The following is a 16,282-nucleotide window of genomic DNA, read 5'->3' as shown; positions in this document are numbered from 1 at the left end:
AACTACAAACCACTGCTCAATGAAATAAAAGAGGATACAAACAAATGGAAGAACATTCCATGCTCATGGGTCGGAAGAATCAATATCGTGAAAATGGCCAAATTGCCCAGGGTAATTTATAGATTCAATGCCATCCCCATCAAGCTACCAATGACTTTCTTCACAGAATTGGAAAAAACTACTTTAAAGTTCATATGAAACCAAAAAAGAGCCCGCATCGCCAAGTCAATCCTAAACCAAAAGAACAAAGCTGGAGGCATCACGCTACCTGACTTCAAACTATACTAAGGCTACAGTAGCCAAAACAGTATGGTAGTGGTACCAAAACAGAGATATAGACCAATAGAACAGAACAGAGCCCTCAGAAATAATGCCACATATCTACAACCATCTGATCTTTGACAAACCTGACAAAAACAAGAAATGGGGAAACGATTCCCTATTTAATAAATGGTGCTGGGAAAACTGGCTAGCCATATGTAGAAAGCTGAAACTGGATCCCTTCCTTACACCTTATACAAAAATTAATTCAAGATGGATTAAAGACTTACATGTTAGACCTAAAACCATAAAAACCCTAGAAGAAAACCTAGGCAATACCATTCAGGACATAGGCATGGACAAGGACTTCATGTCTAAAACACCAAAAGCAATGGCAGCAAAAGCCGAAATTGACAAATGGGATCTAATTAAACTAAAGAGCTTCTGCACAGCAAAAGAAACTACCATCAGAGTGAACAGGCAACCTACAGAATGGAAGAAAATTTTTGCAAACTTCTCATCTGACAAAGGGCTAATATCTAGAATCTACAAAGAACTCAAACAAATTTACAAGAGAAAAACAAACAACCCCATCAACAAGTGAGCGAAGGATATGAACAGACACTTCTCAAAAGAAGACATTTATGCAGCCAAAAGACATGAAAAAATGCTCATCATCACTGGCCATCAGAGAAATGCAAATCAAAACCACAATGAGACACCATCTCACACCAGTTAGAATGGCCATCATTAAAAAGTCAGGAAACAACAGGTGCTGGAGAGGATGTGGAGAAATAGGAACATTTTTACACTGTTGGTGGGACTGTAAACTAGTTCAACCATTGTGGAAGTCAGTGTGGTGATCCCTCAGGGATCTAGAACTAGAAATACCATTTGACCCAGCCATCCCATTACTGGGTATATACCCAAAGGACTATAAATCATGCTGCTATAAAGACACATGCACACGTACGTTTATTGCGGCACTATTCACAATAGCAAAGACTTGGAACCAACCCAAATGTCCATCAATGATAGACTGAATTAAGAAAATGTGGCACATATAAACCATGGAATACTATGGAGCCATAAAAAATGATGAGTTCATGTCCTTTGTAGGGACATGGATGAAGCTGGAAACAATCATTCTCAGCAAACTATCGCAAGGACAAAAAACCAAACACTGCCATGTTCTCACTCATAGGTGGGAATTGAACAATGAGAACACTTGGACACAGGAATGGGAACATCCCACACTGGGGCCTGTTGTGGGGTGGGGGAAGGAGGGAGGGATAGCATTAGGAGATATACCTGATGTAAATGACGAGTTAATGGGTGCAGCACACCAACATTGCACATGTATATATATGTAACAAACCTGCACGTTGTGCACATGTACTCTAAAACTTAAAGTATCATAAAAAAAATTTTTTTAAGTCACACTTTGGAAAATATTTTTAAAATTATATTTTAAAAAATCAAATCAAGAGGTCCTAGAACAAGAAGTTCTTTACCCCAAGATGTCTGCCTGTATTGCAAACAACTGGGGCACTGGAAAAGGGATTGCCCGCTGATAAACCTCCTTCTAGGCCAAACTGTTTCACCACTAGAGGGAGTCCAGGAGACCTTAGTCCTCCTGACAATAATCAACTTTAAGGAGGCTCCAAGGGATTCTCCGGTGGATTGCTCCCCGTAATACCTTTAAAGGAACATGGGGAAACAGAGGTTAAAATAAACAGGGAGTTGTGTATAGTACTTATGGATACCAAGGCTACTCAATCTACCATAAACCCCACTTTAATAAGCCAACAAATACCTCGGAGTAAAAAGGTCATTTCTGTGACAGGGGTTTCAAATCAAGTTCAAGAGGTTCCCATATCTGAACCCATCCAATTAACTCTGAGCCCCCTTTCAGAAAAACACAGTTTTTTACTATGTGATACTGCTCCAGTAAACTTGGTAGGGCAAGATTTACTTTCAAAGCTAAAAGGGCACCTAAAATTTTCCTCAGAAACAGAAATAATCTTAAGAGTTTTCCTGATTCTCCTGAACCAGAATTGTTATGCTGTCTACAGGCAGAAATTGATAAGATCGAAACTCAAGGGGTATTTTGTAATACCCCTGATCTTTCGAAAACACCTAAATGTTTATGGGCCTCTTCCCCAACTGATATAGGAAGAATTAAAAGTGTAGAACCTATAAAAGTACAAACAGGTCATTCTAAACCTTTGCCTAATTACCACAATATCCACTAAAACCTGAAGCAACTTTCAAGGGCTCTCACCAATTGTAGAAGATTTAATTAAACAAGCACTCATAATTCCATGCACCAGCCCCTGTAACACTCTAATCCTACCAGTTAAAAAAACAAAATGGATGAGGCTGGAGCTTTGTTCCAGATTTACAGGCAATTAATAAAATTGTAATACCAAGATTTCCTGTAGTCCCAAATCCTAATACTTTATAACCTAATGTACCCACTGATTCCAAGTTGTCCACAGTAATAGATCTTGGCTCAGCCTTCTCTAGCATTCCATAAAGAAAGTCAATACTTGTTTGCCTTTACTTGGAAAAATCAGCAGTACACCTGGAGTGTAATGCCACAAGGGTTTACTGAAGCCCCTTCATATTTTCCCCAGGCACTGCATCAGGAGTTAATGACACTACAGTTTCCTCAAAATTCTACTCTCATTCAGTATGTAGATAACTTATTGTTATGCTCTCCTATTAAGGAGTGCTCGGAAATTGACTCAGTTTACCTTTCACAGCAACTTGCATATAAAGGTCACAAGGCTTCAATGGAAAAACTTCAATTTTTTCTTTTTTTTGAGATGGAGTTTCACTCTTGTTGCCCAGGCTGGAGTGCAATGGCACGATATTGACTCACCGCAACCTCTGCCTCCCGGGTTCAAGCAATTCTCCTGCCTCAGCCTCCCGAGTAGCTGGGATTACAGGCATGCGCCACCATGCCTGGCTAATTTTGTATTTTTAGTAGAGACAGGGTTTCTCCATGTTGGTCAGGCTGTCCTTGAACTCCTGACCTCAGGTGATCAGCCTGCCTCGGCCTCCCAAAGTGCTGGGATTACAGGCATTAGCCACCACGCCTGGCGAAAACTTCAATTTTCAAAAGAAAAAGTCCACTATTTGGGACATGACTTGGCTGCTGAAGGGATTTCACTCTTACCTGAGAGGATAAAACCTATTTAAAGTTGTCCTCAACCTGCAACCAAAAGACAAAAGGCTTTCTTAGGCTTGCAGGATATTGCAGATCCTGGGTTCCAAATTTTTCCTTAATAGCTTCACCACTGTATGAGCTCACTAAAAATGCTGTACCAGAGCCTTTACCTTGGGAAGATAGTCATGAGCAGGCTTTTAGCCAAATGGAGTTGGCCTTACAACAGCCCCCAGCTTTAGGACTTCCAAATTACACTAAACCTTTCACTTTGTTTGTTCATGAATGTAACAATCAGGAACACAGTGCTAAACATAGGACCACTGCATACTATAGCCTGCAATTAGGCCCAGTCTCTAAGGCATATCCTAGTTGTTTAAAAGCAGTAGCAGCAGCCGCCAAGCTGGTAGAAGCTTCATCAGATCTGGTTTTAGGAAATGAACTTAAGGTGCAAGTCCCACATGCTGCGGAAAGTCTACTAAATTCCAATCAAACCCAGCATTTTTCAGGGAGTAGACTAACATCTTATGAATTACTTCTCCTATCTCCTTCTTATCTTCATCTAAAAGGCCGTAATCTACTTAAGCCTGCTACGCTGTTATCTCTGCCTGATGGTGAAGACCACAACCGTACAAGTGTAGTATCAGAAATAGTGGCCCCTCGTGTTGATATACAAGATACTCCACTGGATAATCCTGAATTAATACTTTTTGTTGATGGGTCCTATGCCAAAAACTGAGGAAAAAAAATATCAGGCAAGATATGCTGTTACCACCCAAAATGAGTTAATAGAGAAGGGAACTCTTCAATTCAAGTCAGCCCAACCTGCAGAACTTTCTGCCCTTACCTGAACATGTCACATAGCTAAGGAAAAGTCAGTAAATATTTATGGATAGTAGATATGCTTTGGAGTAGTATGTGATTTGGCATGATATGGAAACTACGAAGGTTTCTCACCTCTAGTGGGATCCCCATCAAAAATGGACTCCAAACAGATGAGCTCCTTTCTGCTATCCTGTTACAAATGCAGATTGCTGTTATTAAGACTGAAGCTCACACTTGTAGAAATGAACCCAAATATCAGGGAAATGCTTTAGCAGATTTTTATGCCAAATCAGCTAGTGCTGAAACCATCAAGATATGCAATCTGAATGAACTCCATAAGATTAATCCAAGCGAATTTCCTTATGATGACCTATTTAATAAACAGTGCAACGCATCTGATTTGGAAAAACAAAATTGGTATCTAAAAGGATATAAATTTAACGGGAAGCAAAGACTCACAGAGGGCCCGGACGGCCGCCTGGTCCTTCCTGAATCTTTGAAGCTTCCACTATTGAAAGCTCTCCACAGCTCATCATGGAACAAAGTGATCCAAATTATCAAAAAATACTGGTGGGGTGACTATTCTGAAATTGCTAAAATGGTTTATAATCAATGTTTGACCGGGCAAACTCATAATCCCAGAAAAACTTGAGGCAGTATATTTCCACCACCTGATGGACCATTTGAACATTTACAGATGGACTTCATTCAGTTACCACCCTCAATGGGTTATCAGTATGTTCTTGTAATAGTTTGCATGTTTTCTGGTTGGATAAAAGCCTTCCCATGTAGGAAAGCTGATGCTGTGACCATAGCTAAGAAATTATTAGAAAATGTTTTTCCTTTATGGGGGATCCCTCTAAAAATCTCCAGTGATAGAGGAACTCATTTTACTGGGCAAGTTATAAAGCAGTTAAATAAGGTGTTACTGACACAGTGGCATTACCATTGTCCTTATTACCCTCAGTCTTCAGGAAAGCTTGAAAGAACAAATGGCATTTGAAAACTGAAACTGGCCAAGTTAACTGAATCAATTGAGTTGCCTTGGCCAAAGTACTACCTTTTGGCTTTAATGGCAATCAGATTCACTCCTGTTACATAAATTGACCCCTTATGAAATAGTCACTGGGAGGCCCATGTCCCTAATAATAGCATCTCATGCTTCTCCTGCTCTGTTAAACTCTGATATGACTAAATACTGCGAGGCTTTAATGTATTATGCCAAAGTATACTTCCACCAGGTAAAGGAAGCATTTTGAGATCCACCAACTGAGGACAATCAAACCCTCCATGGTCTGGAACCTGGAGACTGGGCCTTCTGGAAATGACATCAGAGGAAGATCACTCTTGAACCTCGTTGGATGGGAACATACCAAGTCCTTCTCACCACCCACAGTGCAGAGAAGCTTCAGGGCTTTGAACCGTGGGTCCACATCTCACAACTCAAAAGGGCCCCCTCAGAATCCTGGAACTATATACCCGTTGGAGACTTTAAGGTAAAGCTGACCAGGGAAATCTCTTCCCAGAAGCAGACAGCATCCTGGCTGCAGACAGCTTTCCCTAGATCACAGATCAAGACTTCTCTACCACCATGAAAGCCTTGTGTGTTCTTCTGTTTTCCTTATTTTTTGCCCTAATCCTTTCCTTTTCCTTACATGAAAATCCGTGGGACCATAATCAGTGGATGGCTTCAGCTCGAGCTTATGCTCTAGCACAAAACCAGGGTAACTGTTGGGTTTGTGGGCTAATGACAAAAAATCAGGAAATGATTCCACGTGCCCCTCCACGTTTCCCAGTGAGCCACCCTGAAACCCCAAGGGAAGAATGGAAAGCTATTCTTGATACTCTAAACATCACTAGTACTTGCTTTCCTACACTCACTAAAAACAACACTTTTTCAACTGATAAATCGATCACACCAAATATAAAAAACCAATCCAAGTGATGCCTGCAAAACGTATATTGCGCTTGCAGGCATCACGTACTCAAGATCTGGGGATTACTTATGTTAGTACGAGTGATTCCTTGTATAATGTAACCGGATTATATCCAGTAGGGTCTCTTTTTACTAGATGTGGTTATACACCCTTACAACACACTATAAAGGGGCCACAGAAAAGTAAATTTCCCACTGGATGTTATTCCGGAGCTACACAGATTCATGGTCGAACAAACCTGAATGATCCCTGCTCAAATACAACTAGGTGGCCCCCTTTTCCAACCCCTGAGGGTCTCTATTGGGTCTGTGGAGAATCTGCATATTCTGTTCTGCCTCCTTGGTTGGTTCCGTTGTTGTTATCTGGCCTGGCCCACTCCTGCCTTTCCAATTGCTTCCCCTGAAAATTCTCATGATAGCCTTTATAATTGGAGGCCAAAATGATCAACTGAAATTAGCACTAGCCTCGAAATAGACGAGGATAAGGTAGTTTCTACCAGGGAAAGATTCCAGTGGGGTTCCTGGGGGCTCACTCTTGGTGGTAGTGAAGTACCATTTGTACGGAATTTAACGCTAATTTGTATACTGGGAAAATTCTTGGATTTTGTAGCCAATCAGACCTCCCAGGGTTTCAGATGGGTAGAAGCTACTCTCAGAAAGGCACATGACAACATACATATTCAACAAAAACACTTAATGGAAAATCATGCAGTCTTAGATCTTCTTTTTGCTCAAGCTGGAGGCCTATGTTTGGTGTTAAACAAAACTGAATTTTGTACTTATCTCTCCCCTGATTCTGTTACTACAGAAAGCTTAATTTAAAAGGTGCCTGATCCTGCTGTTTCCTTAGACACTGCCACCGAGTACAATAAAGAAATCTCTCAAGAGAAAGGAACCCATGATATGTTTATAGGAGCAACTAACAGTTGGTTTGCAGGCATCCTAAGTGGTGAATGGCAAGCTTGGGTTTTCCAAGGGTTTCTAATCTTTATATTTCTTCTAGCAGGTTTCCAAGTTATTATGACTTATATTACTAAGGTAACAATGAAAATGAGTACCTCTTTAAGTCAAGCTACTTTACAGCGAACTATGATCCTTAATCACTATCATACTCCAAATGAAGACTCTGACCAATCAGAACCTAATACTGCTGAACTGCTTTTATTGTCTGAACCTTAACTTGGCTAATTCGGTTCAGTTCATTTCATAAGAACTTTTATTAAGGAGTACACCTTAGCATTTTGATGGTGTCCTCTTGACAGTCATAATAACAGTCCCCTTGGCACACTATATACTCTCAAGTCTTAAATGTTTTGTATGCAGCTATACATTGACAGTTGAATGGTCTTGCTCCAACTGGATCAGCAAGAACATAAAGAATCATTTAGCTGGTACAAAGCCGCGACTTGTGAATTCCCTATTAACACCAAAGAAGACGTGTGAGACTCCATACTGAAACTAAAGACGACTTGTGAGTTCCACACTGAGACCAAATAAGTCTTTATGATGGTGACAGAGAGTGGTGTCAATGCCTAAAGTTTTGGTCAATCTCTCTACATTGAGGGGCTGAACAAAAGGGGGGAATTGTTAAAGCGAACTAAATATGGCCTGAAAAGGACTCCGTACTTTTATATTTGAGTCCTTGTGGACGAACTGTAACCTAGCTTAATAGGCAGACAAAATCGAGAACCTAACTTAGTAGTATGCATCTGTAATAACAGCTGAGTGTTGGCCAATCCTAGCGGCCATACTTCAACCACTCATAGACTGCTGAGTGTTCAAACTGCATTCAAATAAGGCAAACGCCGAGCTATAACCAATCTCACTGTTTCTATGTCTCAGTTCTGATTCCTGTAGGTCACTTTACCTTTTCTGTCTATAAATTTGTTCTGACCATGAGGCACCCCTGGAGTCTCTCTGAATCTGTGGTGATTCTGAAGACTGCCCAATTTGTGAATCATTTTTTTCTTTGCTCAATTAAACTCCATCATATTTAACTTGTCTGAAGTTTTCTTTTAATACTATGTTTTGCCCAAGGTAGAATGATTAGCAAATGGTGGAAAAGAGATTGAAACTAGGGTCAGCCAGACAGTAAATCTCAAATTATTTCCACAAGCGACACTTGTGGGCAAGAGTGTGGGAAGCAGCAGATGCAGAAATATACGTGGCCCCAGATAAGAAGCTAAGGTGACATTCTGGACTCCCTGCCACTTCCTCCAGAGCCCCAGGATGATACTGCACCTTGCTGTGGTTCAAAACTCTATAGGATGAAGTGTGATGGAGGTTTAATAAATAAAACAAAAAAAGAAACCAAAAAGAAAACCAAAAAAGTACAAAAAAAAAAAAAAAAAAGAAGGGTGCAGAGATGAGACAATGAAAGGGCAAGAGACCCAAGGAGCTGGCATAGAAGGCTCACAAGAGGAGTAAAACTGGACTGAATATCCAATTGAAGAGTCACTGAATATAAGGCTGCGGCTCAACTTTTTTCCGTAGGCAATGGGGAACTACAGAGTTCCTGAGTAGAATAAGACTAATGAAACAGTAATTTAGAGAAAATAGTAAAGATAATGTTAGGTCAAAGTAAATCAGAAGGGGAACGAAAAGGTGATCTTATTTCAGTTACCTAGATGTAAGGGGAAGAGCCTAAAGTTAGGTGGCAGCAATGAGAAAGGAAAGGGAAAGGCAGATATTCGCCAGACTAGGCACAGGAGGAAGGACAAAGGAAAGTCACCAATCACCACAAGGTTTTATCCAGTGTGACCCATGTTATCACTTACAGAGAGGCATATCAACCAGAGAAAGAGCTCAAGGTTCCACAACATTTAGCTCACCCTTCTTTCAACTACATCCTTACATCCATTTAGTCTATTGAGTCAGAAGAACTCTGGTTCCAATCACATTTCCACTGCTTACTAGCTGTGCAGTTAGGGCAAATTATGAATTTCCTAAAGCCTTAGTTTCTTAATCGGTTAAAATGGCAAAATAGCTGTATTAGAGAGTCACTGTCAATAATCAATAATCTGATATTTCTTTCTTCTCCTTACCTATTCACATCCTCCTTATCTATTCACCCACTTACCACCTTAGATTATGCGGTTCATTGTTTCAATAACTCTTTTGCAAATATTCTAAACTCTCTCGTCCTCTGAATTTTGTTTGACTTGTCCAACAAAATACAAACCCTACATGCGCCTTATTGTTTTTCTCTCTGCCTGTACCCAGGGAAATAAAGCACTACTGGAGAAAATCACACCCAACTGGAAGCACATCTCAACAGGGCCCTCAAAACTACTTAATCCTACTTCATCTCTCTTAGCAATTCATTCTTCCATTCTCTGCTAGGAGTATTTCTCGTTCTCCAAGCTCTTCTAATCTCCCCTTATCTCTCTTGACCTCCCCCAACTCTCAGTAGATGACCTTGCCCTCTACTTCACAGAGAATGGAAGCTATTAGAATGACACATGTTCAACTTCCTCATATAAAAACTGTTCACCTACTGTATCTCCACCAATCCTCTTCTCCCTCATGTAAAATTAAGCGATCTTCCTCCCATTAAAGGTGAATTGCTGTTTGGAATTCTCTTTCCTCCTGCCCTTTGAGGAATCTAAAGTCAAAATCTCTCCTCCCATATTTATTATTTATTTTTGAGACGAAGTCTTGCTCTGTTGCCCAAGGTGGAGTGCAATGGCATTATCAGGGCTCACTGCAGCCCCGCCTATTTGGGCTCAAGTGTGATCCTCCTGCCTCAGCTTCACAAATGGCTGGGACTAGAGGTGTGCGCCAGCATGCCCAGTTAATTTTTTTTTTAATTTTACTAGAGACAAGGTCTTGCTATGTTGCCCAGGCTGGTCTCAAACTCCTGAGCTCAAGCGACCCTCCCTGTCAAAGTGTTGGGATTACAGGTGTGAGCCACCGCACCTGGCTATGTCTCATCTTAAAAGGGAAAAAAAAGTACCCCATTTCCCTGCTCTAGCTATTTTATTAAAATAAAAGCCAAACCATCCTGATTTCCATTTTTTTTTTTTTTTTTTTTTTTTTGAAACGAAGTCTTGCTCTGTCGCCCAGACTGTAGTGCAGTGGCTCGATCTCTGCTCACTGCAACCTCCGCCTCCGGAGCTCAAGTGATTCTCCTGCCTCAGCCTCCTGAGTAGCTGGGATTACAGGTGCCTGCCACCACACCCGGCTAATTTTTGTATTTTTAGTAGAGACAGGGTTTCACCATGTTGGCCAGGCTGGTCTCGAACTCCTAACCTCAGGTGATCTGCCCACCTCAGCATCCCAAAGTGCTGGTATTACAGGCATGAGCCACTGTGCCCAGCCTGATTTCCATTTCTATCACTTTAGTGAAACAGCTCTTACTGAGGGCACCATAGGCTTCCAATGGCCATTTTGCTCAATTCTGGTTTTATCTGACCTCTCAGCAATACGTGACAACGTTGACACCTCCTCATTGTTGAAACTTCCTCTTCCCTGGGCAGTCTCTAGTTTTACCTCTATCTCACTGGCCACTCATTTTCAGTATCCTCAACTACCTTGGAAATGTTGGGAACTCATCAAGGCTTAGACCTAACCTACTTCTCACTCTCCCTAGGCAATCTCATCTACACCCATTTCCTCCATTACCATCCACATACCCATGTTTCTCAAAATTATGTCTAATGCAATTAAGTTTCCCCTTTTGGTCAGCCCCTCAATTTAAAGAGATTGACCAAAACTTTAGGCATTGACACCACTCTCTGTCACCATCATAAAGACTTATTTGGTCTCAGTGTGGAACTCACAAGTCATCTTTAGTTTCAGTATGGAGTCTCACACGTCTTCTTTGGTGTTAATAGGGAATTCACAAGCCGCAGCCTGTACCAGTTAAACAATTCTTTATGTTCTTGCTGATCCAGTTGGAGCGAGATCATTCAACTGTCAATGTATAGCTGCATACAAAACATTTAAGACTTGAGAGTATACAGAGCACCGAGGGGACTATTATTGCAACTATTAAGAGGATACCATCAAAATGCTAAGGCAGGTACTCCTTGTTGTTATTCAAAAACAGCAATCAAAGAACAATAGAAAGTGTACAGAATTAAACATGTCTTTAAGAGTTTAACAAATGTTCTTAAAAGTTCATGGGAATGAAAAGTTGCAATGCTCAGTGCTAGGTGTCCTCTAAAAGGAAAAATTTAAAAAAAAAATTAAGTTGCCGCCAAATGCAGTGGTGCACGCCTGTAATCCTGGCATTTTGGGAGGCCAAGGTGAGAGGATTACCTGACCCCAAGAGTTCAAGGCCAGCCTGGACAATATGCCAAGACCCTGTGTGAAAAAAAAGAAAGAAAAGAGAAGAGAAGAGGAAAGAGAAGACGAAAAGAAAAGAAAAGTTGCAATGGCCAATATTTAAAAAATCAACAGTAAAACCATAAAATGAATTAAGGAAATTCCCCAGGACATAAAATGCAAAAAAAGAGGTGAAGAACATAAAAGGAAAGTTAAGTGATGCGGAGCTGTGGTAATGTGGTATCCAAAGGGAGTGGGAGGATGGGGGTGGAATGCATCCCGTGGGATGAACAAAAGATCTACTGGGATTCGGGAAGAAAGTACTGAAGCTTCTAGATGCAGTACGTTTGTATCTTATCCTTTAAGATTATGTTAGGGTTGACTTACAATGTAAATAATTAGTACAGATACATATATAATTTAAAAATAAAAAAGTGTGCATATATACATAGGGTATATGTATGCTTTTCCTTTTAACAGACAACGAGTACAAATCTTACTTCGGAAATCACGGACATAACAGATCAATCTAAGAGGACCACTATCCCCCTAAGAGATGTCTAGAAAGAAAAAGGACAGGAAAAATGAAAGGAAGATAATAAAAAAAAGAGAAAAAAACTTCTCAGAAATGAAGAAAGATAAAAGGAAAGGCCCACTGAGTGTGCCAAGTCAAATGAGTAGCAAAAGAAAACAAAACCAAACCCACACCTGGTCCAAGCCTTGAGAAATTTAGGATAAAGGATAAAGTCAAGACCCTAACAAGTTCCATGAAGGGAAAAACAAGATAATCACGAAGATGAAAAAATCAGATTGTCATAAGAATTCTCAGCAGCAACAATTACATTAGAAGAAAATGTAGCAATGCCTTTACAGTTCTAAAGGAAAAGAATTTTGAATATAGACTTCAATATTCAGTCAAAACTAAAAATCAAATATGATGCAAAATAGGTTTCCCCCAGAAATCATGTACTCTCTTGTTCATTGACCATCCTTTTAATCAATATATCATTTCCTAATATGTAATTCTTTTAAAAATAATTTTACACAATTATTTATTGCACCCAAATGTTAGTATTGATCTTTTCACATGTCCATGAGCATGTATTTATATATGTACGTCCAAAGAAATGCTTGTGCTCTCATCTGTTAGGGAGCAGGAATTTAACTGTATTCTTTCACAACATGCAAAGGAACTATAGCAAAAGGAAAACTCCAGAGCTTGGGATTTCCGGCTTCCCACATTTCTACTTCTTTAGGTAGCTAAACTGTGCCATCACCAGGAGACATTTTTAAGCCATGACTCAATGGCATCCACGGTAACTTTAGAAATAATTTAGCCCAATGACAGCCAATTAAATAAATACCACTTATAAATCAGTTTGTTTTAAAACTCCATCTTTGTAGTTCTTTCTATACATCTTAATTGCTCCAACAGAGAATGCTATCTTCTGCAGTCTTTTCTCTTTTTATTTAAAGAAAATCAGATATGTTTCATCACTAAATATTGAGAACTAGAAATGCAAGGGTTGTAAATAACTTACTTTAATACCAAGGGCTGTGAACTTACTCAAAGACTAAAATTCCATGAGATTAAAAATACCTATGCAATAATTCTAATTGACTAACACCGTTAACTATTGTTATCTCATCTAGTTCTGCATTTTGGACTCCAGTTAACCTATAGAAAACAAATTGGGCCGGGCGCGGTGGCTCACGGCTGTAATCCCAACACTTTGGGAAGCCGAGGAGGGTGGATCACATGAGGTCAGGAGTTCGAGACCAGCCTGGCCAAAATGGTGAAACCCCGTCTCTACTAAAAATACAAAAAATCAGCTAGGCGTGCTGGCGCGTGCCTGTAATTCCAGCTACTCCAGAGGCGGAGACAGAAGAATTGCTGGAACCCGTGAGGCGGAGGTTGCAGTGAGCCCAGATCGCGCCACTGCACTCCAGCCTGGACGACAGAGCAAGACTCTGTCTCAAAACAAAACAAAAACAAACTAACAAATACATTCCATTCCTTATAAACACGATAAATTATCTACACCACTTAAAAACGTCTGGAAAAAATTCAAAACAAGTGCTTAGAAGTTAATTCAGGAAAACCACGTTTTTCCAATTTTGCTTGATGCATATTACTATCAAATGCCTGCAACAACGAGCTAAGCTTGAAGGTATCTAATGATACTAGAACGAAATGTCCTATAAAATCCAATTTAATCTCATTACAATGCATATAGTAACGCACAAAAATGAAAAGATTTCTATGATTTTCTATTTAGAATTAAACCACCCCAGGGCAACAATGATTGACATCAGAAAGGTGGTGCCACGTTCACGACCTTGCATCAAAAAGCTAGTCTCTCTCCCTAAACACAGAAAAAAGCTGCTATTGAAAGGGGCATCTCGAATCACCATCTCTGACACCGTGTGCGTCATTGCTCTAGTTCTGACTCCTATCAGCGGGCTAGGGAAAGAGACAGACGCCCCTTTACCCGAGAGAAGAGCCCAGGTACCTGAAGATGCAATGTACACATGGCGTGGAAATGGAAGAAAAAGAAGACAGCGAGAGTTAGGAGAAATGTGGAGAGAGGTGATTCATGGACAGAGCCAAACCTGGCAGGGAGAGGACAGAAAAAAACGCAAAAAAGGCAACCAGAGACAGACAGAACACTGAAGACACAAAGGTGTAAAGGGCAGAGACAAAAGGACAATAGAGACGGGCCAAGACTGACAGGCGTCCAGAATTTTCGGGTTGGGTAGGGCCAGAGAAAAGGGCCAGTATTGAAGCCGGCTCCGGACGTAAGCCCAGCCAGGGCTCCTGTCATTCTGGGTCCTCAAGAACATCTGGGAATTCTCCAACTGCCCTCGGCCTGGCCTGAGCGTCATCTTCACATTTTGGAGACAGAGATAAGACAGCCCCACTCTCAAGAGGCCCCAGAATTAACGGGGCCAGATTAGAGCCTGCACTTACCAGGCCACAGCGGCCCGACGTAGTCGCCACATTCCGCCGGCGGGGAGGTCACGCAGGCGCCGAGTCGTCCACGCCGGAGCCCCCGTGTGAGCCCCAGCACGGCTCCCGGTCCAGGAATGACCCAGGAAGAGGCCCTCAGCAGCAAGGGCACAGAGCCGCGGCCGAGGCCCTCCCAATGGCGCATGGACTTCCGCAAGAGCCTGACAGGCACCCGTACTCAGTCCGTCAAGGAAACAACCACTTCACGCTTTCTAGGAGGGCAGCACGAACGGTCCGTGGAGGACCCGCGCATGCGCACAGTGCATCGGGAACGGACTGGCGCAATCCATCGCCTCTCACGTGGCCCCGCCCTCTTGCTTCCGGTTTGGAATTCAGAATTAGCCTTGCAGGTTAGAGATTTGGCCAGGGGAGGGAGCGAGAGTTGGGCGGGGACGGGAAGGGCTAAAGGCGTGGAATCAGAATTGATGAATGCTCACCGGGAGCCATGAATTTATTAAGAGTTGGATATTGAGGGAGCACGAAGGAAACTAGAGAGTGCAAGGTGAAATACAGTAATAGAGTCATACAAACTAATTCTTGCACATTTGCCTCCCTTCTTTCTTGGGCATCTTTGTTTGAAAGCACTTTCACGTCCTTAGGGCAATCTTGGGAGGTGAGAAGCAGGAGGAAGAGTCATGGATAGGCTAAGTCCCTTAGAATCTCTGAGGATCAGATGGGAAAGGGACTTAAATCAGGCCAGTAACGGGTTTGGAATAAGCTTGTGTGGTTTATAAAAGGCGTCAAAATGATTTGTTCATTAACTGTTTAAACAAACTTTCTTCTGGATTTTAAGCCCACCAGTTTGTTGAAATGGTCCTCGTCAAGGCTTCCACCAGCTCCCTATTGTTTGTGGCCAGTGGGCCTGCCGCAGCATTCAGCTCAGATGCCAAGTGCTGGGCACTCCTTCAACTACTTTTTCTCTGGGCTCTCTGGACGTCACATTCTCCTTTTTCTCCGGAACTGCTGCTCCCCAGGCTCCTTTGCTGGCTCCCCTCCCAAATTTCTCAATGTTGGACAGGCCCAGATCTCAGCCGTCTTGAGCTCCTCTCCTCCATCACTTTAAATACTCATTTCCCCTTCCAACACAAACCTTTTATGTTTTGTAAGGAAACTAGGGCCCATAAAAGGGATGTGGCCTGTGAACGGTTATGAAGCCAATATTTAGGGACTAAAATAAAAGGGTCCTGTGCATCCTCTTTACTTCAGGGACCTTTCACCTCCTCCCCACTACCCACCCCCCACCCATGCCACACACATACACAAATACACAGAGCATAAAGACAATTCCTTTTCCCTTGTCAGAATCATAAGTCTGGACCCATGCCCTCACAATACCACCAAGTGTAGACCTAGCCATTGATAGTAAACTTCCCAAATGCAGGACTCTTGGAATCTTCTTTATTTATTGTGGTGACTGTTTCAATGGCAGGTCCAGAGAGCAACTTGCTGTACCAACCTGCGCAAACTGTAGATCTTCCTGGGATTGTAGCGTTGTACAAAAAGTGTCTTTGTAATCATTACTTCCTTGTTATTTTAGAAAATAAAATAAGAGAAACCAAGAGACTTTAACAACAACAACAAAAAAGAAAAATGAGGGATAAAAGACTTTAACCATAAAAAAAGGAGAAACTAACCACCCTCATCATTTATATGTGGTTATCATATGTTTTATGAAGCCTTTGTTTTGCAGTTCTACTTCTAGGCATTTATCCTGTGGAATCATTCCCACGTATGCAAAGATGTAGGCGTGATGATGTTTATTTCTGTGCTGTATGAAATGGGAAAAGATTGGAATCAGTATAAATGTCCA

At 41.5% G+C, this 16,282-nt stretch overlaps 1 protein-coding gene across 30 annotated transcripts in view; it reads right to left on the bottom strand.

The window, feature by feature from the left end:
• The window catches only part of OPA1 (OPA1 mitochondrial dynamin like GTPase), a 100,996-nt gene extending 86,205 nt beyond the window's left edge, over window positions 1-14,791 (bottom strand). For 9 of the 30 annotated variants that reach the window (XR_010116510.1, XM_063620565.1, XM_063620557.1 and 6 more), the window contains exon 1: window positions 14,434-14,677. Coding sequence is in view for 29 of the 30 variants with exons in the window: in XM_063620565.1 (XP_063476635.1) it covers window positions 14,434-14,465 (32 nt within the window). In the remaining variant the exon portion in view is untranslated. Of the gene's footprint in view, window positions 1-14,433 lie in introns of all 30 variants that reach the window. The other 21 variants (XM_063620558.1, XM_063620567.1, XM_063620561.1 and 18 more) reach the window with 9 other exon arrangements.
• Window positions 14,792-16,282: the final 1,491 nt, after the last annotated feature.

This window comes from Symphalangus syndactylus, chromosome 17 (genome assembly GCF_028878055.3).
Source record: "Symphalangus syndactylus isolate Jambi chromosome 17, NHGRI_mSymSyn1-v2.1_pri, whole genome shotgun sequence".
Lineage (NCBI taxonomy): Eukaryota > Metazoa > Chordata > Mammalia > Primates > Hylobatidae > Symphalangus > Symphalangus syndactylus.
Note: the sequence above shows the minus strand (reverse complement) of the source record. Positions and strands in the feature narration are given on the sequence as shown.